The 27,468-nt window shown below is 42.3% G+C and overlaps 2 protein-coding genes across 2 annotated transcripts in view; one reads left to right on the forward strand and one right to left on the reverse strand.

The window, feature by feature from the left end:
* Positions 1-15,598, forward strand: part of ppp1r37 (protein phosphatase 1, regulatory subunit 37) — a 42,586-nt gene extending 26,988 nt beyond the window's left edge. The window contains exons 5-13 of the mRNA XM_034225440.1: positions 803-922; positions 3,218-3,368; positions 3,503-3,658; positions 4,513-4,625; positions 9,117-9,258; positions 9,346-9,512; positions 9,960-11,670; positions 11,785-11,870; positions 12,888-15,598. Coding sequence (XP_034081331.1) covers positions 803-922; positions 3,218-3,368; positions 3,503-3,658; positions 4,513-4,625; positions 9,117-9,258; positions 9,346-9,512; positions 9,960-11,670; positions 11,785-11,861 — 2,637 coding nt within the window. The 3' untranslated portion in view covers positions 11,862-11,870; positions 12,888-15,598. The remainder of the gene's footprint in view (positions 1-802; positions 923-3,217; positions 3,369-3,502; positions 3,659-4,512; positions 4,626-9,116; positions 9,259-9,345; positions 9,513-9,959; positions 11,671-11,784; positions 11,871-12,887) is intronic.
* Positions 529-21,746, reverse strand: LOC117552165. The gene is made up of 2 exons (XM_034225441.1): positions 19,913-21,746; positions 529-959 (listed from the first exon to the last, which is right to left on the reverse strand). The coding sequence occupies exon 1, from the start codon at positions 21,027-21,029 to the stop codon at positions 19,914-19,916; it is 1,116 nt and encodes a 371-aa protein (XP_034081332.1). The 5' UTR covers positions 21,030-21,746; the 3' UTR covers positions 529-959; position 19,913.
* Between the last annotated feature and the right edge of the window lie 5,722 nt (positions 21,747-27,468).

The following is a 27,468-nucleotide window of genomic DNA, read 5'->3' on the forward strand; positions in this document are numbered from 1 at the left end:
GCTCAAGACCCAATAGCTAATTTTACTGTTAAAACATAATAACTTGTTGAGAAAAAAACAAAAGGTAGTTCCAATGTCAACACCTTCACGTAGTCTGTGAATCTGTGATAGATGAGAGAGATGCATCCCCACTACCACAACTATAACGAGATTAAACCACTGTGATCACATGAGGCCTTTGAATGCATCACCTGACAATCGACTTAAATCCTTAATCTGCTCCTTTGCCAAACAAGACGACATGCACCAAGTTGTTGCACAATTTCAAGGCGTGTCATAAATGCCGATCTTTGCATTTATCTTGTGAACATAGCTTTAAACAATGGATTGGTTAAATACAACAAATACAAGATTAAACACATGGGCAACTGTTGTTATAGTTAACTTGTTATGTTTAGGCAAATATTTGCTGGTTCTCAAAATGTAAGGATTTTAAGCTTTTTGGGAAATCTTTGCCGAATGTTCAATTACTTTTAATACAAAAAAATGAATCGAGGAAAAATTCTGCTGATTAATCAATAGTGAAAGTAAGTCAGTCACAGCCCTACTCTAACTTTCATTCCGAATGATATCTAGAAGACGGTAGCAGTTTTTTCAAAGGTCCACTCACTTTTTATCTGCAACTATAGACCGTACCTCACCTACTCCCAGGGACTGTTACCGTGGCAACTACAGCTGCTCCACATTATATCACCTAACATCCCTTTAAGGACTTTGACACAGCGACTTTGTTTAAAACTGTATGATTTCAATCTGAAATGTAAATAATATGTTCCTCTTATTTTCCATCTGTGCTCCTCAGGGTGCGTCAGCTCTGTTTGACATGATCGAGTACTACGAGTCCGCCACACATCTCAACATCTCCTCCAACAAGCACATCGGCACCCGGGGATGGCAGGCCGCAGCTCACATGATGAGAAAGGTGAGAGACCATCCTTCTCTACAGTGGAAAACATCGTCTGCAGAGAAAAGGGACATGATGGGAAAGGATATGATTTATTTATGGATCAACAAAGTACTCCAATCCAAAAACAAAAATCTGTGTTAACGTGAGGACACTTTTACCCCAAAATGGTCCCAGGATTTTTTTTTAAGATGGAAAAAACACAAAATTCGTTCTTAAATACAAAACCAAACACATAAACGTTATGAATACTACAATTTGGTGTAATATGTACAGAATAAGAAAACTACTGTTCTGCACATTGTTGTAGCTATTTGGTGTAATTTTGGATTCCTACAACGAATGATATCAGTTTCAACAGTTGCAGCTCGCTTCATAACTGACCACGAGGGTCAGTATCATGCGTTTATTAATGTATTCTTAGAAAGTGGCATGCAACCATTTCAAGCCCCTTTTGTGCTAAATTAGAGTAAACAGGATTATGAAAGTGATTTTCTTTCCTCAAAGGGGAGAGTTATAGCGGACAATTCTAGGTAAAAGAAAAAGTACACCGGTCTGAGTGTTTGTCTTCTTCAGTGGCAAGGCCAAATACTTTATCCTATGTCATTTTGTTTTGCCGAAAAGAAGGTGTATTGTCCCAACTACCTCTGACGTTAAGTCTCTACTTCAGTTAGTAGCTCTGTGCCCAGGAGAGTAGATCGATCTAATCATAGATTTTTATCTCTGGCTAAATTCCTGCTGGGCTGTTTTCTGTCACTCAGACATAAGGGTTTCAAGCTTTCCTCGCTTGCTCCTCACGTCTATCATGATGCTCCTCAACATCAATCATCACTGATGTCGATATTCAAATGGTTTTCCATGCAAACACATTCATTCAACCTCTCGAGCAAAATGTGTGGGAAGACACATCGATACCAACAGCTGCTGGTTAGATTTTGTGAAACGAACCATGTGAAGAAACTTGTTGTTTTGTTTCAGACAAATAGAGAGGGTGAAGTCAAACAAATACTGTGATTTCCAGGTGTAAGAAGAAGCGTTAGATGATACTTGTAAAGAACAATACTAAACCAAATGTTAAATCAATAAAAAGATAATGTAAAGTATATTAGGGAGCTAGCTTGTGGAGCTGTTTTGTGTTGTGCACGGCAGTGAACAACATTAATCTGTTTGCCAAACCACAAATTACTTGTCAGTCTTTATTATTTATATATATTGTGGCCTATTTATTTGTTTATCTAAGATGTAGTTCATTACTTAACTTCCTGAAGGGAAAACAGCCAATTAATAATCACAGGAACTAATGATACATAACCAAACCTCAGTGGTATTTTAATCACAACCATGACTGTGTGAGAAGCTCATTTCTCATCTGATCAGGGTTTATAAACGGCACTCCTTTACACTCTTACCAGCCTCATGATTAATGAAGAGCAGACACCAGCGTATGGATTGCCGGTCAATAAAAAGCCACAGTAGCTCATTTCAGTAAAGCCCAATAGATCTTAACGCACTTATACTTTGACAAGAGTGTCTTTGTTTCCTTGCGGAGAGGCAGAGGATGTAACACATGGAAACCAACATTGAACTTATTTCATCGAGGCAACAGTGTTCATTTGATAATGTTTAACTTATGGAATCTGATTGACTCCTAACTGTTCAGTGGTTAACGCTGTTATCACGGCTAACAAGAGGTTATACAGGATTAGGAATAAAGGACAAAGGATATGTCTGTGTTTTAGCCAGATGTTATAGGTCACCTAATGTCATACTTGATTGCTTAAAATCCTCAAAACACGCTCATATCAATCTCTATTTCACTTGTTGAATGTACTCTCTGTCTGTATACATGTTTTATTGAACCTAAGAACCACATAAATATATAACGAGATCAAATACAACAAAAAGACAGTAAAAACAATTAAATAATATACTAATAAAATGGAGTCAGGATGACAAACATAGGGAGATCTAAAACCAGCTCCAAGTATAAAGGCTTTATTAAAAAGGAAAGTCTTCGACAAGCTCTTAAAATGTTGCACACTGTCTGCCTCCCTAATAAAAACAGGATGTTGGTTCCAGAGCCAGGGAGCTTGGTAACTGAAAGCTCTGATTCCTGATCTGGTTTCCGGACTCTGGGAGTTACTAAAATACCTGCACTCTTGGAGCGTAATGGCCTAGAGGGACAATAGGGGATTAAAAGATATTTTTATGTATGATGGTGCCTTTCCATTTAGTGCTTTGTAGGTTGGAAGAAGAGTTTGGCAACTTTAATCCTGCATGGTAAATGAATATCTGCTGGTGTTTCCCCCTCAGACGAGCTCCCTGCAGTACCTGGATGCACGCAACACTCCTCTGCTGGACCACTCGGCTCCCTTTGTGGCACGAGCGCTCAGAATCAGCGGCAGCCTGGCAGTGCTCCACCTGGAGAACGCCGGTCTGTCGGGCAGACCGCTCATGTTACTGTGTAAGATTCCCAGAGTGCTTTCTCTTTCAACCCAGTGTTTGATAATCCCCATTTCTGAATGTGTTCCTCTGTTCCTGACATTTTGTATTTCTTCTTCCTGCACCTTACCTTTTATAATGTATTCTTCCGGACAGCCACGGCTCTGAAGATGAACATGAACCTGCGGGAGTTGTACCTGGCAGACAACAAGCTCAACGGCCTGCAGGACTCGGCTCAACTCGGCAACCTGCTCAAGTTCAACTACAACATTCAGATCCTGGACCTGCGCAACAACCACATCCTGGACTCTGGTACAATGCACTGTAGCAGTTTCTGTTTTTAGTTTGCGTTATTTGGTTAAAAAGACGTGTTTATTAATTGCCTTGTTCACAAACTGAGATAAAATGATAGTATATTGACCCACATAAATGCAAAAATAATATAACAAACAGAACATAATAAAACCCATGCAAGTATTGTACAGATACATAAAATACTCATTACTCTACATATGAGCATGTTTTTATACACAGTATTGTGGCATGCAGGGGAATAGAAACCAGTGGGCCTTGATCTCAGATGTTTAAAATGTGCCTCTGTGTATTCTATAGCTGCAGCACAAAGCAATAAGGATTTTGATCATCTGTTCACTGCGTTAAACACATCACCAGTCTAACTTTGTTATAATAATTTGGTTTCATTGAAATTCACAATATAATAATAATAATATATTTTATTTCTAAAGTGCTTTTCTTGAACCCAAAGACGCAATATGATTAACTTACTTTTTTGCCTCCCAGCAAAACAGCAAAGTATTACATTTAGCCCTTTTATTTGCTTTCTCTTAAACTTTTCCACCAATAAATACAGTAATTTCCCTCTTCTTCTCAGACTCAGCACTTCTGCATGCAAATACATAGGATGTGATGTTGTTGTTGTTTTGTTACAGAATAGCTGAGTGCATCAAAATTGTTTAAAATAACTATAATATTTTTCTTCTGTAAATTAAAACTTTTAATCTTATACAGTTAACAAAGCAATGCAAAAGTGCACTCAAGCTGCTGCTAGTGGACCAGAACACTTCACATTTTTTATAATTCTCATGATATTTTGATATTTTAAACACAGATGTACTAAATGTGTCTGCCTCTGTTTGTCACCGCAGGTCTGGCCTACGTGTGTGAAGGGCTAAAAGAGCAGAGGAAAGGCCTCGTCACTTTGGTGCTATGGAACAACCAGCTCACACACAATGGCATGGGCTACCTCGCTGCTGCACTGGTACACACACACACACACACACACACACACACACACACACACACACACACACACACACACACACACACACACACACACACACACACACAAACACACTGTGGGACAATACATCCACTCACACACACACTTATCAGATGTTTTAAGATTAATCAAATGTGAGTTTTTACCTCTTAAAACCTAAAAAAGTGGAAATAAATGCAGTTTTTTTCCTTCCTGTAGCATTATAAAATAAATGTTGTTTGCACACTGAAATTGCTGTAGAATAATGACATCATAAGCATTTATATTTGTTCCCTATTAGCCGCACTTTAAGCCCACTCTTGACTTCTGGGAAAGGAAGATAGCACTCGAGTTAAGTCTTTGCTTAGGAAGGCAATAAAATAACATAATGATCTGTAGTCTGAACCAAGACGGCTAACTCGTTAGTTGATCCCACATTGTAAAGAACATCACAGTAACCATTAACTGCTCTTACCTTTCACAATAAAAGCCCTGTACACACATACACAGTTTCACTGTCAACAGAGAGTGAAGCTGCTCCACATTAATGTCAATGTCAAACAAAGGGATAATCTGATTTGAACACATTATTTGATCATGTTTCTTTTAAACCTCCTTAGTGTCTGAACGTCTTTGATTCTTAGATGAATGACTCATGTATCAGGCATGAAAATCACTCACCTTTCGGTGAAATTCGCCGTTTTGAATCCAAAATAGGTCGTTTGTGTGATTCATGTAGATCTGCAATAAAAATATGTTTGGGGTATGGGGGGGTCTGGGACCCGGAGTAATCTGCGGCCGCGAGCTGTTATGTGCCATCATGACACGCATGGTGTTCTTTTTTTATATATTATAATGCAGCGCGAGCTGTGTGCTCGAGTCTTCCTGCCTGTCGGCTCTGCTGCTCCGCGATGATGGTCTAGCTTCAGCAGCTACATTACCTACGGGTGCGTTCGTTAATATTAACTGTGCGGTCCGGAGTCACTGTGGTACAGACTGGACCGCTGCTGAACAGCTGTTAGAACGGGCCGTTCAGGTGTTCAGAGCAGAGCTCCCTGTCGGAGCTCAGAGCGTGATGTGCACTGAAAAGTTTTTCTGTCGCAATATTACCGTTGAGCTAGCTAGCTAGCATACATTGTCACTATCTGCTAACGTTAGCTTTAGCCTTCGTTTTCTAATAGTTTTTTTTTCATAGGCTATAAACGGAGGTGGTATAAGTATAGATCTTGTACTTGAGTAAAAGTAGAAGCACTCAGATCTTGTACTAGAGTAAAAGTAGAAGTACTCAGATCTTGTACTTAATTAAAAGCCGAAATACTCAGATATTGTACTTGAGTAAAAGTAGAAGTACTCAGATCTTGTACTTGATTAAAAGTAGAAGTACTCAGATCTTGTACTTGATTCAAAGCAGAAATACTCAGATCTTGTACTTGAGTAAAAGTAGAAGTACTCAGGTCTTGTACTTGAGTAAAAGTAGAAGTACCAGAGTGTAGGAATACTCTGTTAGTAAAAGTACTGCATTCAAAATGTTCCTCAAGTAAAAGTAGAAAAGTATTCTCATCAAAATATAGTGAAAGTAGCGACAGTAAAAGTAGTCGTTGTGCAGATTGGTCCATTTCAGAATAATATATATGATGTGTTTTATAATGATTGATCATGAAAGTGTTCTCAAAGCTGGTAAAGGTGCAGCTAGTTTGAATGACTTTGTATACTGCAGGGTAGCTTGTGGATTTACTCCAGGTGGAACTAAAGTCTGATTCAACACTTGATTAGATTTCACATCATTCATCCACATCTGTAAAGTAACTAAAGGTATTAATACATGTAGTGGAGTCAAAGTACACCATTTACCTCTGAACTGTAGAGGAGAAGAAGAACAAAGTAGCAAAACATTGAAACACTTAAATAAAGTACAAGTATCTCAAAATTGTACCCAAGTATAGTACTTGAGTTTATGAATTTAGTTACTTTACACCAGATGCCATAAAGATAGAAAGACTAAGCCTTGCACAGAGGCATGACAATAGATTTTCAAAATGCTCAACAGTGCTGCCAAAATTATAAACTGACTGCTACACAATTAAAATAAATGCTTTTATATATTTCTATTAGATGTGACACTTTAGCGTTTCTGTTATTATTAACACTGCTGCTTTAGTTGTTTTGACTGCTAAAATCCTCTGTTATTCCTCATTTTAAAGCCGATATTCCGTGGGGTCGGGGGGCTCGGGTCCTTGTCACCTTTTCCATACCTGATGAGTTTGCATCCCTGATAATACTTAGTAAGGAGGCCATAATGTTTTCGACTCATGGCTGAAGTTAAGTTTCTCCAGCTCTCCCCAGGTTGGCAAAAAAATGCATCTCAAAATGCATCAGATTGATGCTTTAAAATATGGAATATTCAAAATGTTCTTCCGGGGGAGCATGCCCCCGGACCCCCCTAGAGGGATAATATCCTTCTCACCTTTTTCACCCCTGACCCGTTTTCATGCCTGATGTATGCATTTCACTAGAGAAACCATTACCTGATTAACCTGTGTAAACGTGTGAGGTGAGGGATGCCTCTGCAGTGTAGATAAGGGTTGTGATGTCTGCTTCTCCTGGACATTTCTGCGTGGCCTCCTCAGTACTACGTGTGACACTCAAGTGAACAGTTGGGAGCGTGTTCCATTTCTCTTCATCATCTTGTTTTTAATTCACAGCAGTCTGACATAGATAATCAATTACAATTATCATCACAGTCATTGTTTTGGTAGGACAGCGTCTACATTAAGTCGGCCATTTTAATACGGTTGTGTCGTATTATTAGAACCAACTCGCAAGTTTGTAAGCGATTATTGAATGCCTATAATTCTGCATGTTTAGAGAAATCACTAGAGCTGAAATGATTTTACCAAACAAAAACAGCCAAATGAATGCTTTCAACCTCTTAGATGTTATGTATGGAGAATGATGACGCATAAAAGTGTTCCCGTAACACATCATGATTGTGTATATACTGGAGATTTCTTCCCAAGTAATTTGTCTAAGGCTGATGCTTGTGAGATGTTGCAGGACAAACCGAAATGCACTTAAAACCGTTATTCATTCTGATAAAGGACATCCCATGACTGTGAATCATAACCACAGTGCGAGTTATCTCCACATTGCGTGAGATGGTGACGTTGGATATTTAACAGTAACAGTATCATAAGAAAGCCTTTACGCTGACAATGAACAGAGAAACAGACATTTCTTATACACTGAAAAAGATAAGGGAATTTGTTTGGGTCTCCAGCCACCAGTGTGGGCTCTCACACACAGACAGGATAATTATTCTATTATCTGCTCAATAGGTAGAACATTCTAGTCTGAAAGGAAATGCACTTTAATACAGACTCTCAAAACGATATACTGTTAGGAATCAAATAGACTGAAAAAACCTGCATATATGTATGTTTTTTAAAGTACTAAACGTATGCATACTGTAGTTGTCGGAACTATAAAATCTAGGGATGTAACGATATATCGAATATCGCGGTAAATAAATGTCTCAATACCGTCGTGATACTGACAAAATCTACCGTTTTTTAAAAAAAACCTTTATTTAACCAGATGGTCCCATTGAGATCATCGATCTCTTTTTCAAGGGAGACCTGTCCAACATGGCAGCAAGTAGGTTACAACATGAACATAAAACAACAGATAACACAAAAGGACATCGTATTTACAGGGCTACATGTACATACCTAGAGACATTGACAAGTACTAACAGTATAGTTATATCTCGCCCTGTCAATAAGTCTCACCTTCTTGGCAAAAACTGTATTGTTTTTGAAGTGGTGGAGAGACAATGCACAGTTTTACCCACTGCTGTCACCCATGGCTAAAGCATATCTCTCTGTCCCAGCAACATCAGTACCAAGCAAGAGAGTTTTTTCCACAGCAGGGGATATTGTAAATGCCCAAACATCCCAGCTTCTACCTGGAAATGTGGACATGCTCATCATATCCCTAAAAGATAACCTTGATGATGGTGAGTGAGTGAGTTAGAGTTGAGTTACTTGAAAAACTAAAGTGAAACTTGATTTATTCTATTGCAGGGTCTGATTATTATATTGTTGACACTTTAAAATACTACTATCCTACTAAAATGCTGTACAAATCAGATTCATTATTTAATAAAGAAAAAAGAATAATTTTTTTTTTTTTACATTTTTTTCTTTATTTTTCAATATCGCGATAAATATCGTACCGTAGACTTTTTATCGCGATATTATCGTACCGTGAGTTTTTGGTATCGTTACATCCCTATAAAATACATTACATATTTGAAAGTCTTTTGAAAATGGTTCATATGATAGTACACACATTTCTTGAAAACCATGAAACACACTGACAAACAGAAATGTTAAAAGTTAAATGCCTTTTCCCATAGCTTTACATTTTATTTATTTTTTAAAACACCATTACAACACATCAATATCTCTGATGTGTGTTTGTCTCCCTCAGCCATGCACGCAGAGTCTGGAGACCCTGAACCTAGGCCATAACTCCGTGGGTAACGAAGGGGTCCACAAGCTGAAAGACGGACTGATTGGAAACCGCTCTGTGCTCAGGCTGGGCCTCGCCTCCACCAAACTGTCCTGCGAAGGTGGGGACTAGTGTCTGTCACTTTTTGTGGAGGTTTTGCTGTTAGGCTATTTTTTAACTCCTCTTTCTTCTGTTGTTTGTGCTCTAGGAGCTGTGGCTGTGGCTGAATTCATCGCTGAGAGTCCCAGACTGCTGCGCCTGGACCTTCGAGAGAATGAGATAAAGACGGGCGGACTGATGGCCCTGTCGCTCGCTCTCAAAGTCAACACCTCTCTGCTGCGCCTGGACCTGGACCGGGAGCCCAAGAAAGAAACTGTGAGCATGGGGAAATGCAGAGGGAAGGGGATAGAGGAGAGGAAGTAAGATGGAAAGATAAGATATACTTTATTTTCCCCAAGGGGATGTGTGTGTGTGTGTGTGTGTGTGTGTGTGTGTGTGTGTGTGTGTGTGTGTGTGTGTGTGTGTGTGTGTGTGTGTGTGTGTGTGTGTGTGTGTGCGTGCAAATATGTCTTAACTAAATATGTATCTTAATAAATAGCTGTGTGGAGAGGACAGGAAATGAGGAGAGAGATTGGAAGTCTCCTCAACCCGTAGGTAACCGTAGCGCAGTTGGCTATGGCTTTTTGAAGAGCATTATGTTTTTAAGTAAAGACCTAAAGCAGCCTAAGGGCTAGAAAGACACAGGATTTGCTTTGATTTAGTTGTTTATTGTGGTTTATGCCCCAATTTCTTTTTGACATTTCTTTATTTTTTGTCCCTCAGGTAAAGAGCTTCATTGAGACCCAGCGCGCCCTGCTGGCTGAGATCCAGAACGGCTGCAAGAGGAACTTCATCCTGGCCAAGGAGAAGGAGGAAACCGAGCAGATGATGAGGCAGTCGGCGTCCATGGCTGAAATCGCTACAGAGGATGGGACCAGAGAAGAAGAGGAGCCGGCAGCAGAGGGTATAGGGGACGCAAAGGGGAAAGAGGGAGAGGGAAAAGTTGAAGCAACAAGAGATGAAGCACAGACAGTCAGCCAATCAGGAGAGGGCACCGAGACGAGCATTCCTCAGATGATCCTGGACTCGGACTCGGACACTGATGATGAGGACGGAGAGGAGGTGGTGACGAAGTCTTCTTCCACATCAAACTCCGCCACTCGCTTTAGCCACACTTCTGCTCAAACCCAGACCACCCAGCCCCCCCGCAGTGCCTCAGCCACATCCTCCCCCCCACCTGCCTCACCCGCCCCTGGGCCCAGTGTTATATCAGGCATCACCGTCACAGAGGCAACAGTTCCCCCCGGGACCCCTCCTTCTCCTGGGCGCTGTATATCCGTCTCTAGTCCAGGGAGGGGGCACAAGATCTTCATGGTAACTCGGGTGGAGAGCCCCCCTGAGCAGCAGCAGCAGCAGCAGCAGCTTCAGCTTCTTCAACCTCCGACGAGAGCCCCTGCAGCCACCCGCCAGCCGAAAGAGGCCTCAGAGAAGCCTGTAGACGTGAACACACCCTCAACACAGCAGACCCCGCCTTTATCCCAAACACAAGTGACCCAGGAGGAGGTGAAGGAGACCCCAGCTGCTCCGTCAACAGACTGTACGCTCGCAGAGGAGAGTCCTGTAGCGCTAGATACTGAGATCGAGCCAGAGTCTACGAGTCCGCCCTCAGAGGAGGTGACAGCCAGCGCTTTAGATCCAGAGGAGACCGACACCAGTCAACAAGCACCAGCTCTGCCTTCAGATTCCTCATCAGTGCCGGAGGCAGCGCTTCAGCCCACTGAGGAGGAGGCAGAGAGCATTAAAGACTCCACACATGAGCCCACTGGTGAAGAAGGAAAAGAGGAAGGAGAGGAGGGGAAGGAAGAGGAAGGCCGTTTAGAGGGTGAGACAGGGGTGAGCACAGAAGGAGAGTGTAAACTGTTAGAGGAACCGAGTCAAACTGAGACTAGTATCCCTGCGGTTCAAACAGAGCAGCAGCAGGAAGAGATACAGGAGGAGGTAGAATCTGTCTCAGAGGAGCAGCAGGCGCCGAACCAAACAGAAGAAGAGAAGGAGACACTTCCACTACAGGAAGAACAGGAAGCACCAGCCAACCTTTCAGAAAATGAAAAACCCAGTTTAACAGATATAGAGGACAGCCAACCAACACAAGAGGAACCATATCCAGAGCAGGAAACTGAGGGCGATGAACAGGAAGTAGAGCCTGTCCTCTCTGTCCAGACTGAGGAAGTCTCTCAGGGAGCAGCTCAGGAGTTAAACCCTGCAGCAGGAGACGCCTCACAGAGGACCGAACCTGCCGCAGCCGAGTCCGTCTCTGCAGTCCAAGACGAAGACTCACTGGAAGAGAGCTCTGCGGACGAGGACGAGGTTTTCGCCGAGGCCCCGGAGGAACAGATCATCGCTTCAGCTCTACCCAACGGCCTGAAGCCAGAGTTCTCCCTCCATCTCCTCAACGCTGAGAGCCCAAAGCCCGGCAGCTGTGTGATGGAGCACGGTGAGTCTCTGTAACCGCCGATCCCTGCTTATTATGGGAGGAGGAGTCACATGTGCATTAGTTTGAGGTTGGAGTTGTTTTTGGTTGAATTTGTCCTATGTGTCCCGTGTGTAGTGAGTGTCAGCTGCGGGCAGGAGCTGGAGGAGCTGCTGCTGGAAGCCAGTTTGGAGACGGGGAGAGACGCACCATGAGGTCGTGAGGTAAACTTTTATCTGTACAGACAGGCTAATCTTCAAAAGTAGTTCATCTCCATCAGTGTCTTCATGCTGAATATTGGTCTAAATAAAAACGTTGATAAAACAATACGAATCACCCATTCTCTGTTATATATGGAACTGTCTTTCTATCGTTAAAGAAAATCCCATTAATGTGCTTTCACAATGATCACTCATGTGATGTTTTCTCACTGACATCTTAACCAGGAAATACATTTTGTTAAAGAAGTAGAAATACAAACTGTGGACTATTAAAGTAGGAAAGCCCAGACTGCTCAATTATTTGCCTATGCCGTCCTTTAAAATAACAATGGCCACGATGCAGATGTTTTTGTTGTTGTTACATATCCTTTTTCTTCCTAGGGACCAAAAGATATCTTCATAAAAACAAGAATAACGGGTCTATTTTATAACATTTACTCAACTGTAATGCTGGCAAAACAGCGACATCACTTAAAAAGCTCCAACAGGAAGATGTCAGTTATAATTACCAGACTGTGTGTCTACGAACACACTTTCTAAAGGTTGACCCCCCATACTTGCCGTAGTTGTGATTGCAATGTGTTATTTTTTAGTACCATTACACCTGCACTTACTTTGGATCCTGATCAGCATTTTTGTAATATGTCTTTTACTACAGTGATTTTCTATTGGCCTGTGAGAGTTGCCAAACTGTTTTAATTGCACTGCAGTACTGTGGCTGAACACATTTAATAAAGAAACTGACAGCAGACTGCAGGTGCTGCTGGAACCAGTGTAGACACGTCAAGTATATAGAGTAGATGTCATCTGTTAAGGAAAATATGCATGTATTGGTGCAGCTAAAGTAACATAAAAGACAAAAATGTACTGCAAAAAAATGGACACTACAGTGAGCAAAGATTGGGCATCAGAGTTTACCCTCAAGTAGATTTGTATCAATCATGGATTATAATGTTTGCTATTATTGAGTTGTGTTAGAATAATTAGAAATACTGTATCTTCTCTCTTGTGCTCCCACAGGGACGGTGAAGACAAAAAGCACTTGGATAGTTTGTCTGGCTCTACCACGTGACGTGCATTGCCCTACAATGTTTTCGTCATTCCTTTGACTTTACCACCAACACGACCTTTCCACAAAGGCCAGAAGAACTGGTGTTACAGCCGAAGCACTACACAAGCGAATCATGGAAAGACACAGGAGGACTCAAATCTACTTTGGAGCTTTGCTGTGACCAATAAGGAACCTTTCACGTCCACACTACATCAACCACTGAAACACATACATATACACACTATGAGGATGAGGGGGGTAAAGGAATAAAATCACACTGTCATCACTACATTTTGTCAATCTGCAATCTTTAAACCCAAGCAGCCGCCTGTACGTGAGAGCAAAGACAGCTGGGGGATAAAACACTAGCCAAAGACAGAACAGACCTTCCTCACAGCCCTCGTCTTGTCCTCTTGTGTAGATCTCCACTGTACTCGGTAAAATATCTAGCAATTAAAGTTTTTTTTTTTCCTCATAAGACACAAAGATATATCGGTGATGAGAGGAAAGTGGGGTTGATGGCACAGTCACGAGACAAAAATAACGGACCCTGTTGAGCGGACCTGCGTGTGTTTAGAGGGGGAAGTATGTCGCTGTCAGAGGCTTTTATATCTAAGGGGGGGGTGTTAATATGTCTGTTTAAATGTCAGCGTTTTATGTCTGTGTCCCCCTACTCCCCCGGCCATTTCTGCTCCTTCTGGAAAAAAATAAGAAACTCTGCCAAAGTGACCTCCCCCCATCTGTTTTCTCCCCCTTTGCTCACTTTGGCCCCTCAGGAATCAGCGTCCCCCTCAGATGTGGAGGAGCTGCAACTGTCTCTACACTAATATAACAAAACAACCCTTCCTGAAAGTCGGCCATTTTGCTCCCAGCTGAAAAACCCAGAACTTGTGGGAAAGTGAAATATCTGATATGGTTCCCCCCCCCCTTCTTCCTCCCCCCCAGTCTTCCTCTGGTACTGTCTGTTATCTCTCCGCTCTCATCATTCATGTTGCCTTCAAAACTCACCACTTGAGATTCAGTCTTCGTTTTGTTTGGGCTGCTTTGAGAAATCACTTATTTTCTATTTATTGTATAGCTATACGAGCCTTCTCTTGATTTATTTCCCCCCCTGTTCTTCTTCACCCCCCATCCTCATTCTGTCATTTATTTTCCATCTTGGGGTTTGCTTTTAAAGAGTAACCCCATATTTGTTGATGTATATTTCAGATTCAAATTAGAGCAAATATTTAGTTTTTGTTTTGTGTTTGGGGGGGTTGGGTAATCTGTATTGGAGGGAAAGGTAAATATGGTTGACTATATGGTAGCAGTCGGGGTGCAGTAATGAAAGCGAACACAAGGAGGCAGCAAACTTTATTTCATATCAAAGTGTTGTTGTTGTTTACTCTGCTGGGTGAAGCTGTGGCCACGAGAGGGCGCTGGTGGTTCTTCCCTCAGAGGAGACAGAAATAAAGACATCACATCTGATCAGCTGATGTCTCCGCCCAAATCCAGCTCCTGTCCTGAGGCACAAACAGGCAGGTGTTTGTTTGTTTGTTTTCTTCAAAGGAGCAGCACTCAACCCTCCTGCTCCTCTCCACCCAACAGATAGTCTGCCCCCACTGTTTGTTATGCTTTAATTTTTAGACATTTTTAATAATAATTTGTTAACTTAATTGAAATGTGCTGGTAATCACAAAGATATGTATGGCAAATGTGTTCCTCTCAAATAAATGCATGTAATGACTAAATTATATGACTGAATGTTTCAATGTCTGAACTGCAGGAGAAGAAAAGTGATCAGATTTTTTAACTCAGCTGCTGACTCTTTAAACCACTACGAAATGCTTTGCTGGGAACAGTCCAAACGTCACTTCTATAAAACAGTATTGGTTATTCAATACAAGATTGAAAAGTACAGTCGCCATAGAAGTAGATTTGTATTTAAATGTTTTGTTAATAAATACCAAAACAACACTTACATCTGCTGCACACTGAACAATCTGAAACGTTGGCTTTAATTAAATGTATTATGTCAACAGATTTCACGTAACTGCATTAAGTTATGTGAAAGCAATACTGTTACGTTTAAATAAAATATTAGGTTCAACTTAATACTATTGCTTTCAACTAACCTTATACAGTTATATGAAATGTGTGGACATAATACATTTAATCAAAGTCAAGGCTTCAGTGTATTTCAGTTCAGGGAGTTTTGGTTACAATGTTTTTTTTGTTTGGTCAGGTGTTTTCTGTAACAAACTGCCCCTGACACTGGAACATGAAGATAGTAATAAACAATTCTTCAACTTAAGGTTAAACTGTTAGACATTTCTCTTTTTGCTTTGGTGTCTTCTGATAATGATCTGTTTTATAGAAGATGATCAAAGACCAAGAGTCAGTCTGGCTGTATTTATGCAGAGTTTATAGACGGATGTTATGGATAGAAACAATTCCCATGTTGAGAACTTGCAAGCTTTAACATCATAAACACAGCTGTATGATAACAGAGGCTTGATAATGATTAAAATCCTGCACATATAAGGTGTCCATATTTGTTTAATTTTCAAGTACTTCTGTATCATTTTATATCCACGTTTCCTAGTCAAAATGACGGATAGCCTCTCATGACATGAACTTGGCATTTGGGAAAACCATGATTTGAAACGATTAAATGACAAATAAAAGTTCTTATTCTGTACCTTATTTGTTCATGTATGTCTTGTAATGTAGTTTGTGTTGAAAAATCATTTCTGAATATTTTTATATAAAAATCCCTCTTCTACTCTTCCTGGAAAAACGCAAATTGATGACTCATCTTGACTGAGCGGTTACATGTATTTATCTACCAGTGTAATTTGCTCATTAGCAAACGTGAAAATAAGTAATTTGTTGTTTTCCCCAAAATGTTTGTGACGTTGTGTTAAACAGCGCCACGATTTAGTTTGTATCTGTAACCCTGAAGGCCAGAGAGAGATCACAGAAAGGACAATGAAGTTTTCCTCTTCAGCAGATTGAGACTTCTTGACCCAAAACTGCATAGCTTTTTTTGTTGTAAATGTTTTGGTAACATTCTGCGTAGCCGGCAGGCAAATTTCTCAGTGCCTCTTTATCCCGATGGCTCAGTCAGATGAGAAGAAGGAATGCTGTCTGTAGCGAGTGCAAAAACAGAGAATGAGTCAAATGTTTGGTAAACCTGACGATAACCAGCACTCAATAAAGTAAGCTAAGACTTATGGGAATATTATTATCGAGGTATTACTTCCAAATGTTGTTGAGATATATTGGTCAAAAGTGGTGAACCAAAATGACATGCCAAAGAGCCCCACTGCTAGACTAAAACTACATGTAAAATATTCAATAGAGATAATCATCTTTTTCCAAAAAGAAGATTTACAGGATTAAACATTATGTTTCTGCTTCCCAAACCTGTGTTTTTCACAAGTTCCTCTAAAATGTCTTGTAATAATTTGGGATCATTTATGTTTAAAATGATTCCGACCAAACATAGAAACCCCCTCTCCCCCTCACTCTCCTGTGGTGCACTAATCCACCCAGGAGCAGTGACAAGATATTCAACTGTTATTTCAACTTCCCTTCAACATTACCAGGCAACCCCAGTGAGTCAAATGTCTGACATGTAACACAGGGTCCTCTGCCTTTCATCTGTAGCAATGATTATTTGTATTTATGTGTTGACGTTTAACTTGGTTGCCTTCACGGCCAGATCACCAGAGGTTTTATCCTATCTGCTTTCATCTGGTTGAATAAAGATTGATCATAGTAGCCTAAATCTTTTTCCAAGGTATGGATGGGTATGAACCAAGAAATGCTTTTACTTAACCATTAAGAACGTTTAATTAAAGCTTCAGCTGTGAAGATGAGATATTTTGTCTTGTGGCCCCTTTAAAGGATCCTGTTTCATTTGTTGGGAGCCACTGGTCTAAATGGATGAAAACCTATTGTTTAATATGTTTTTCGATTATTATTTATTATTGTTGAATGTTTAAAGGTTAGTGTGCATTTGTCAGCTCACACAAAACCTATATACTGCGAAACAGAAGTGTCTGTCCCATGTGCCAGTGTAATAAATCTATGGATATTCAGCTTTTATTTTTATTTAAAGAGACTCTAGGTCCATTTGCCAGACTCCGACCGTCACTCTCGGAGTCGGTTGCCGAAACCCTAGTCCATGCATTTGTCACCACCCGCTTGGACTACTGCAATGGTGTCCTGTTCGGGGTTCCCAACAAAACCCTGGACAGGCTCCAGTATGTCCAAAACTGTGCTGCTAGGGTACTCACGCACACAAAACCGTGGCAGCACATCACTCCCACCCTCATCTACCTACACTGGTTGCCGGTCAAGTCCCGCATATCCTACAAAATCCTCCTCCTTACCTACAAATCCCTCCATGCCCTTGCCCCCCAGTACCTATCGGACATCCTTCACCCACATGCCCCACCCCGGAACCTGCGGTCCTCAGACTCTGGCCTGCTTACCACCCCCCGCACCAAACTGCGAACCTACGGGGACAGAGCCTTCAGTGTGGCAGCCCCCACCCTCTGGAACGCTCTCCCTGCGGAGATACACAACATCCCCACACTTGAAGCCTTCAAAAGGGCCCTCAAGTCCCATCTGTTTGCCAAGGCTTCCGGCCCCTAAATCGATCTGTTGTTCTGTTTGTCTGTCTTTTGTTTTGTTATGTTTGTCTTTGCACTATTACTTGTGAAGCGACCTTGGGTCCCCTGAAAGGCGCTATAGAAATCGAAGCTATTATTATTATTTCCAAAAGACATACAACACTCAAATATCAATAAGAAAATGCAGTTATACCAATGTTTCCACAGAGGTGACTGGTATCGTACAGTACTGAGAGACGGATTTGAAAGCAGCATAATGACAGAGTTATGAGAAACATTCAATCGACAGATACATTTGTACATTAGATTTCTCAAGAGTGCATGGAACGTGTTGACTCGTGCATTACAAAACATTTCACTTGCACTGCACCACCTTGGTTTTCTAAGCAGTATACGCAAACAATCATTATAAGCAACCTGGAGCTTCTGGAGGCTCGCCTTCTTAAACTTGACCCACAAGGGGGCCGTATAAAGAGGAGTACAATAAGCTCTAAAGAGGTTCACCTTAACCTTATCTGAACACCAAGAGAATTTTCTAGCCAACATGTTAGCTTGTGTATATAAGACACGCCGCTACATGTCATCATCATCAGCCATTTAATCTGTAATGATGTTTCCCAGATACTTAGTTTTGCAGCAAACAGACAGCATCTGTCCTGACAGATAGAATATTGGAAAACCAAGGTTTTACAGCCACTTAAATCATCTGATAGATCATTCATATTGATATTAAAAAGGCATGGTGAGAGGAGCCCCCCCTGGCGAACTCGATTACTAACACCAAATGGCGCCGAGACTGCATTCCCCCATTTTATCCGCATGCTCTGTTTGGCATACCAATAAGCCAGGATCCTAATTATACTGTTAGGCACACCCCTTTGTCTCAATTTTAAAAACTGTTTATGATGGTTATCTCGGTCAAAAGCCTTGGCATCAATAAAACCAGTGGAATTCTGTCTTCTATATGTTTCTACCATTTCCTTCAAAGCATAGATGCATAGCTCACCATGCTTAGCCGTGAAGCCAAACTGGTTATCTGAGGTACATAAATAAGAACATAATCTGTCTAACAAAATTATTTCCAGGACTTTGGATAACACACTGGCTAGAGCAATTGGTCTATAATTATCCAAGCTCCCTACCTTGCCTGCTTTGTCCTTATTAATGACAGGCACCAAACTAACAGACAACATGGAGTCCGGCAACATACCATGAGTCATGAGGCCGGTAAAACAAATGGTAAGAAGAACTGCAACCTTCGAGTTTGCCAGTTTAAAGGGGACCTATCATGCAAAATGCACTTTTGTACGTCTTTTATACATGAATATGTGTCCCCGGTGTGTCAGGGAACTCACCAAGTGTCAGAAAACACAACCCTCTCTCTTTTCCTCTATACCCCAATCTCTAAAAACGGGGCTGCAACGGATCTGATACAGACTGATACAGATTTGAAATATCTCTGACGTCAGAAACAAGGAGCTCCACCTATATGGGCAACTCTCCACCTATCAGGGGAATGAGAGGTTGCGTGACATGGTAACAGCATGGTAACATGATGCTCGTGCCTCGCTAGGGCTGAACGATTAATCGATTTTAAATCGAAATCGCGATTTGAAATGATGCGATTATCAAATCGCAAAGCCTGCGATTTTTTTTAACTTTTTTTTTTTTTTTACAATTTTTTTTTTTTTGTATTATTATTTTTTTTTCTTTTTTTCTTGTGTCTCAGTCATCCACACCAATCAGAAGTGCTGTGCTCCACATGTACCAGCCATTGTTAATCAATCAGAAGTAGCCCATGATAGAAGGTGATGATGATCCAATCACCTGCCAAGTGCTTCTGAAAGTGCCTGCCCTTTCCAAATGGCTTCCAATGGAGCCTTAGACCAGTGGTTCTCAACTGGTCAGGCCTCGGGACCCACTTTTTACTTGGTCAATACATCGCGACCCAACATTTTGAAGCACTCAAATCTATTCAACAAAAAATCGTGCTGTAATATATACGCTTTTCAGCATACAATGTTAAGAAAAGTGAAGTACAGTGCATATATCCCTTCACAGAACTAACGCTTTAGTCTTTAGCTTTAGTTCTGTGAAGGGATATAAGGGATATGAGATGATGGAATCAAAGCTGAACTATATAAAAAGGCACACATGCTGAAAACCCAACCCCAGCAGGGGGTCTGGGGGGATTCTCCCCCAGGAGATTTTTAGAAATACTAACATAAACTATGCATTCTGGTACACTGAGAAGAAAATAAATAAATCTATTACTACCCGACATGTTAATAATATTTTATGCCATTGTTTGTTTTTTACTTTGTTCTGACATCTTGCAGAAGAGTAAAGAGGAGAGAGTCTGTGTGACTTACTTTAAATTGTGGGTAAGGGGAGACGAGCCAGGGGAAGTCGGCGCGGGCGACACCTGATGGGACGCGAGTCCCCCGTATCAATCTCGTGTTCCACCAGATGCGTTCGGCCCACCTCCTCCTCCTTCATGGCAAAACTGCCCTGGAACTCTAGCAGAAGCTGCCCCAATTGCTCTTGCTGCTCGGGATTTAGGCCGCCACAGTTCTTCCTCCACACCTCCAATACTGCAGACTGAGCCTCTTCTACCTCCGTCTGGGGTAACTGGGGGGGGGCTGTGCTCGGGTGGCGCAGTCCGGGGGTGACAGGTGGGGAATTGTCCTGAGTGGGCGTCACCGGGGATACCGGAACGGAGAGAGGGTTTTCCTCGATTTCTAGGGTACTCACGGTGGGTGTAGGGGGTCTCCCCGCAGGCTCAGCAGGGTTGTGGATACGGGTCATAGTAATCACAGGCCCCACCCGGAAACTCACTGTGCCTGCTTGAAGATCCAGGAGGCAGCCCGTCGCCTTCAAAAAGTCCAAACCCAGAATACACGGGTCCTGTACATCCGCTATCCACACGGGGTGCCGCACTTCAACTCCCCCCACCGACACAGACAGCACGCCTCTTCCTTTCATAGCCGCCAACTCTCCTGTGACTGTGCGTAGACGCACCGATGTCGGCTCGAACATAGTCCCACTGGGCAACACATCTGCTCTCACCAGGGTTACTGTAGAGCCTGTGTCCACCAGTGCAGCGCAGGGCACCCCTTCCACATCGACAGGGACATAGCAGGAGTCCCCACCAGCACGGCCCACCGCGACGACAGGCTCCACGCCTGTGCTGTCATCTTCTTCAGGAGAGCGTAGAGTCTGGCTCCCCCGGCTGTGCTGTCGGGCTCCTTCCTCGGATGTCTGAGTCGGTGGCAATAGAGCTGTGGTTTGGTTGGGGAGTCTTTGGGCTTGGTTCCACATATTCTCCTTTATGCGGGCCCCCCGTCGTTTCCCTGGGCCCGGGGTGCCTTGGGGCAGTCTCTGGCCAAATGTCCTGGCTGACCACACCCCCAGCAGACCCTGGTACTTGGTCTGTGTGTTGGCTGCAGAGAAACAGCCCTTATCATTTCCGTCATCTCGGTAACCCATGCAGGCTTCTCCTCCTCCCTGCAGCTCCTCACAGCCGGTGCTGCCGGCACTCCGCTGCTCCTAGCAGCTCCACTCCACACGTTCTCTCTCTCCACAGCTATCTCCAAGGCCGCCTGCAAGGACTGTGGATGCTGCAGCTGTACCTCGACCCTCAAGTCCGCAGGGCGGAGAGCCCTGATGAATTGATCACGTGCCAGCTCACTCTGCACTCCGGGTGGCATGTGTGCATACGCCCGCCGCGTCAGGCTCTCCACGTTGTTAGCCAACGCACGCAGCGTCTCTCCACACTCCCTACAGCAGTTACTCAACTCGTTCCGGAGCAGCTCTGGCGGGAAACACTGTCCAAACCGCCTCTTCAAAGCCCCCGCTAACGCTTCATAGCTGAGTCGGTCCACAGGGCTAAGCAGTAGCAGACATGAAAGAGCCTCGTCTGTGAGGCACAAAGCTAGCTGTAGTGCTTTAGTCTCTATTGACCACCCCCCGGCATGTGCAAGTATTTCAAATTGGGCATGGAAAGCCTCCCAGTCTGCCTTACCCGAGTATTTGGGTGTTTTCACGGACCCGGCGGCGGCTGCTGCTGGTTGATGGGCGCCGCCATTGTTGTTTACAATTTTGAGGTTGAATCCCACTTCTGACACCAATGTAGCGTTCACAAGGTGAGTCGGAAACAGGTTTCTCGTTATTAGGCATTAATAACTCTTGTTTGACAACAGATGATCACAGGTACATGTACACTTGTGGGTTCAACCTCACACTCCTAACTCCTACCCCTACACATATATATATAGCAGTGTCTATGTCACAACTCCCCGCCCTCCCCCCCAACCACAGGCCCGCACCTCAACCAGCATCACTGTGCAGCTCTATGATTGGCAGAGAGACGGGGGATGCCTGAGTGACACCCTGGACATCCTATGCAGGGTCGCTACACTATATAAGTGCTTTGTTAATAGTTATATTGCTCGAAGTGGAGTCGAAAGAGATGAGTTTTCAGTCTGCGCCGGAAGGTGTGTAAGCTATCTGCTATCCTGATGTCAATGGGGAGCTCATTCCACCATTTTGGAGCCAGGATAGCAAACCCACGTGTTTTTGCTGATGGGAACTTGTTTTATATAGGTATGACCCTACAATATATTATTCAAATATAGCATGATAGGTCCAGTTTAAGGTGCCCTGCAGTGATTCGGTCAGAGCCGCTTGCTTTGTTATAAGCTAGCTATGCAATTGCTCGATAAACCTCATTAGCTGTGATTCCCACTCGAGGCGGGGGCAGGGGCAGAGAAGTAGATGCTGAAGACCACAAAGAAGTCTTGCATTTCGCATGTGATGTTTGTAAAGTTCCAAGTAAAGTCGTCCCTTGTAAAGTCGTCCGATGCCTTCCATTTCGTTTCGTAAGAGGATAACCAAAGCGAACAGCGCTTCAATACAATCGGCCATTGTTGTTGTTGTCGATGTGAGGGATTTCCGCGCGGTTTGGATTTTATGAAGCAGGCACGTAAACGGTGACGTCATGACGCAGCAGCGGCAGCTCTGGGCGGTGTGAACAGAGCGGGAGCAGAAAAGGGAAACCGGAGCTGAACCAGAAAAGCTCCCGCTCGGAGCTAGAAAGGGAAAAGCGTTGGTGTGAAAGCCGCAACGTCACTTTTCACGGCTCCAGATACTCCCTCTATGGTACACGGTAACGACGTACTGGCCCTGTTCAGAGCTCTCACCTCCTTCCAGAAGCCAGTAACATCATTATGAAGGAGCTTTTCAGCCATAGAATCAGCTCTCAATGTTTGTGTATGTTTGTTGACATAACGAACTGCATATTTATTATTTATATCTATCATTTGTAAGCTTTTTGAGATCCAGGACAGGCCCCTCTCTGGGCCTGCTTGCCCGGACCCAGGCCCCAAAAGCATTCTTAGCTTCAGCATATTGATCAGCCACATGTTTATTCCACCCTGGCTTGACGTTGTGTGTCTCTTCCCAGAGTAGGTATAGCACGGTCTACTGGCCTCACATACAGCTCCCACAATACAATCATACATGTTACAGAGGTATTCAAGGTGAGAGCTTTCATTACAACCCACATCAACACACAAAGTTGCTACTTTGGGTAGATATACATCACTCAATAGGACATCAGGGGCCTGTACTACGATGCTGGTTCAACCTAACCTGGATATGTTTGAGTTAGCCGGTTGGCCTAATCCAAAACATACGCGCTCTCGCTAAACGGTACTAGGCTACGACGCGGGTTATCAAGTGGATCGCTCAAGCCAGCCGTGTCCTATCTAGTTAGGTGCGCGTTCACATGAAAGGGGTGGTATTTGGAGCATTCGACCAATCACAAACATGGAGAAGCGTACTGACAGCGCAGCGTCATACTTCCTGAATGAAAAGTGAACTTTAATATTAGACATATGAAGAAGTTAAACTTTAAACATCCATGACTTAAACACTTTATCCAGGATAAAAGCCATATAGCCATATATATATATATATACATATAGCCATAGCCCCAGCTGTATTCACCTGCGAGGTGAATACAGCTGGTAAAAGAAAAAGTGTTTGAATGCATACATTAACAGGTTTATGATATCACTGCCCCGTCTAAAACACGATTGGATCTGACTTTAATTACATTTGTCTCGAGTGTTTCGTCAACTTAATGTGTTGCTTACAATAATACTTCTGCATACAGTAGCCTATGTGACACTGTGAGTGTTGCACGGCCAGATACGGCTCAGCTGACTTAGATAAGGAAATATATGATAGCCTACATTATGATGTGATATGCCGCGGACTGTAGGCTACTTAATGTTACTCTGATCCGGTTACTTATGTTGTGGCAGATATTTAAGTAAGCTTTCTTAACGCTAATGTTATAATAGTCAGATTGCTCTGAAGATGGGAGGTGATATTCTATTAATGTTCACGTTCACACAGTCGGTGATTTTTGCCGGCCGTCTTTCCTGCAACGGCAGTTTTTCTGTATTTCCTTTCTCCTGTAATATGACTTGATCGCTTTAAACTCCGCACACTGAGCTCTGATTGGTCAGCAGGCAGTGCTTTCACTGAGTTGAGCTCTTAGCCTGCAACCTAACCTGGTCCCGACCAGGTTAGCCGCTAAGCATAAGTTACCATGGAGATCTAGCCTGCTAAAAAGAGAACCAGCTTCGTAGGACCGGAAAGCCGGAGTTTTCCCTGAATTTATCCGGCTAAGCGAAAATCCTGCTTCGTAGTATACCCCCCAGTTCTCCCATAATACAATAACCTATCCTCATTTGTGAGCTTGGACCAATCCACGTTAGTGTTACAGGCATTTTTAACCTCCTGAGACATCTCAGGGAGACTATCACAATCTAGTGGCATTACAAAAAGAATGTGATCAGACATGGATGCCTCATACACAATCTCAATTGATCTTAAAATGTCATGGGCATTAGCAGTGCTGATACAATGGTCAAACCATGAAGTTGTGTGCCAGGCCTCACTTATATATGAATAGCTATCTGTAGGCAAAGGTATTTGGCTTGATAAAATAAGATTGTTATCATCACAGAACTGTAGCATATGCTTAGCAAAGAAGGAACTTTTGTCTGATAGGTCAGCATTCATATCACCCAAACACTGGTGGAATGATTATCACAAATAAAAGAATTTATAAAATCAAGTTTGTTCAGGTATTCATCTTCATTATGGTGTGAGTCATACGGTGTATATACATTGAGAATGCTAAACTCCTTGTTATTCATTTTGATCTGCACAGCAATACACCAGTCAACTTCAAGCCTGATGACATTTGACAGCATCCAGCTTTTTGTGCCACGGGAGCCACGCCCTCTGCTATCCTTCCTCTCACTATTCCCAGAGATAGGTCCGTAGCAGAGCCGGCCCTAGACATTTTGGTGCCCTAGACGAGATTATGATTTGGTGCCCCCCCCCCCTCCAAGCAATACACAATAGAATATATAAAGAATAAATGAAAAATCTCTACAAAAGACCAATACACTACAAAAACAAAAACGTATTGACATGTTGGTTATATACATAAAGGTTTCAAATGTATTAATTATTGTATGAACATGTTTTAATTGATTTTTCTTACAGCATCTCTGTATAGTATGTGTATTCACTCTCTGTCCTAAACAGCTTGTTGGAGCTCCTGCCCCCCCCCCGGACGTTGCAAGCTTGTTGCTGCAAGCAGCTGCTGCGAGGAGCGGACAGATTTCCGGGTCGGCGATACAGCGAGAACAAGCAAAACTCATCCTGAGCACACACAAACACTCACAGCCGAAGTAAAAACAATAAGTGTGGCTTGATATTGAGTAAGAAAAAGGTTTATAACGCTGTGAGAATGGGTCTGCGGAGAGCATTTCTCCGCGATCCCAACTCGTCTATTACCAGCGTTCAGGGAGCTCTATGCAAGTCAATGGGGACTCCCTGTTAGTTAGCCAAGGGATCCTGGTGTGTGAGGTGCTCCGCGGATTGGTCCATTTGGGCCAATCCGGTCATTTGTTGTTGATTTGGGTGGTCACACGAACATGGTCATTAATAAGAGAGTTCAACTTTCCCAAATCCTGCTTTGGTAAAAAAGTTTCTTGCAAGCATAAAATGTCACATTTTTGTAGCAAGTTGTCCACCACTACACGTCGGCTCCTATCAGCAGCGCTATTGCCCATGCGCAGCACGCGACAGTTAAATGATCCAACCCGCATAAAGTTTAGCTAAGCAGTAGCAGCCGTAGCCCCTTTCATACCCTTGCACCAGAAAAAGGTCTAGCTCTGCTAGCCCCTATCACCTCCGCTTTACGTGGTTCATAATATCGCCTCAAAACCGAGCACACACAACACTGATAAACAGTGATTGCAGTTTGTTGTAGTTCTGTGTGTTTTTTGTATATTTACTGTTTGGTGTGTTTTTTGTATATTTACTGTTCAGTGCACATGATTCATTATGTTGGGGACTGAGTGATAAAAGGAGCAGCACTGTTTTGGTTTGTCTTCTTTTTGGGGTTCCTGTACATTTGTTGTTGAACTACAACATTTCCAAATGTTCTGTTGGCCTTCTGTTTTCTGTTTTCACGACTCATGTGGCCAGAGCAGCTCCTGAGGCGCTGTCTCTGTTCACATCGACATGAAACATGTGAGTGAGCACCTGAGGGTCCAGACTCCAGAGTCTGTAAATGTTTTCTTTCTGAGATGATGTTTTGTTAGATCCACAGAGATTTTAATTTCCTCCGACAAAGGTAAGAAGAAACTGGACATTATTGGTTTCATTTTTATTTTTTTATTTTGTTATTTATTACAAAAACGTATAATTCATACACATAAATGAACAAAATTAGTAGAAGCGGGAGGGCTGAAGCATAGCTTATGGGGAGTAGCCCTCCCGTGCATCATCATTAGCATCAATATAACAATGGCATTTATTTTGTCAAAAACGTATAGAAATTAAGGAGTACAAAGAAATAAAGAAAACTAATGAAAACTGGAAAAAAAATAAAAATAAAAGTTAGGGCAAGAAAAAAGTAAATGCATATATAAATAATACTGGGAATATCCAATATTTGTTAGCTGGAGTAATCTGCGAATAGAATTGTTTTTACTTTAGTTTTGAATTGTTGATGACTAGTAATACTTGAGAGGTCTGGGTGAAGTCCATTCCACGTTCTAACTCCGATTATGGATAAGCTGTGTGATTTGATGGTTGTTCTACAGGGCTTGACACAACCAGATAGGATGCCTAGTTGGGTATTTCCTGACTGTGGTTTGGAACTGCTTTTGAATGTTATAGGCATTTTGTTATGGAAAATGTTGTGCATAATCAGTACTGTTTTAAGCTTAACTATATCAACACATTTGAATAGATTGAGTTTTTTAAATATGGGAGTTGTGTGTTCATATTTACCAACACCACAAACTATTCGTAATACTTTTTTTTTAGATATTATTATTTTTTGTAGATTTGTTGAGTACGTGTTTCACCATATTTCGGAGCAGTAATAAAGGTAAGGGAGAAATAGACTGTTATAAAGAGTTCTGAGTATTTTTTCCTCGAGAATGTTCTTAGTACGATACAAAATTGTTTTTGACAGTTTAGTTTGTACATAATTTATATGGTGCTTCCAGTTGAGTTTTTCATCAAGAATGAGTCCTAAAAATGTACATGCACCAACTTTCTCTATCTCAGTATTGCAAATCCGTATAATACAGTCATTTCTACTCTCAGACTTTGTATTGAATAACATGTAATTTGTTTTGGCCATATTAAGGGATAATTTATTAACTGCAAACCAGTTACATATATAGGGTTAATGAGTGTTCTCAGCGGGGAGTCAAACTGAGCCAGGATCAGATATGTTGTTTCATAAACATTAACTTCTTCATAACATTATATTCTGGTTTCCAAGGGTCAACAGAGTTTTTTAGGGGACAAGACAACACCAGAA

The sequence above is a fragment of the Gymnodraco acuticeps genome, unplaced genomic scaffold (assembly GCF_902827175.1).
Source record: "Gymnodraco acuticeps unplaced genomic scaffold, fGymAcu1.1, whole genome shotgun sequence".
Classification (NCBI taxonomy): domain Eukaryota; kingdom Metazoa; phylum Chordata; class Actinopteri; order Perciformes; family Bathydraconidae; genus Gymnodraco; species Gymnodraco acuticeps.

What these genes read in the sequence shown, in the direction of transcription:
- LOC117552165 (XM_034225441.1), bottom strand. Translation starts at nt 21,029, where the DNA reads ATGGGTTACCGAGATGACGGAAATGATAAGGGCTGTTTCTCTGCAGCC.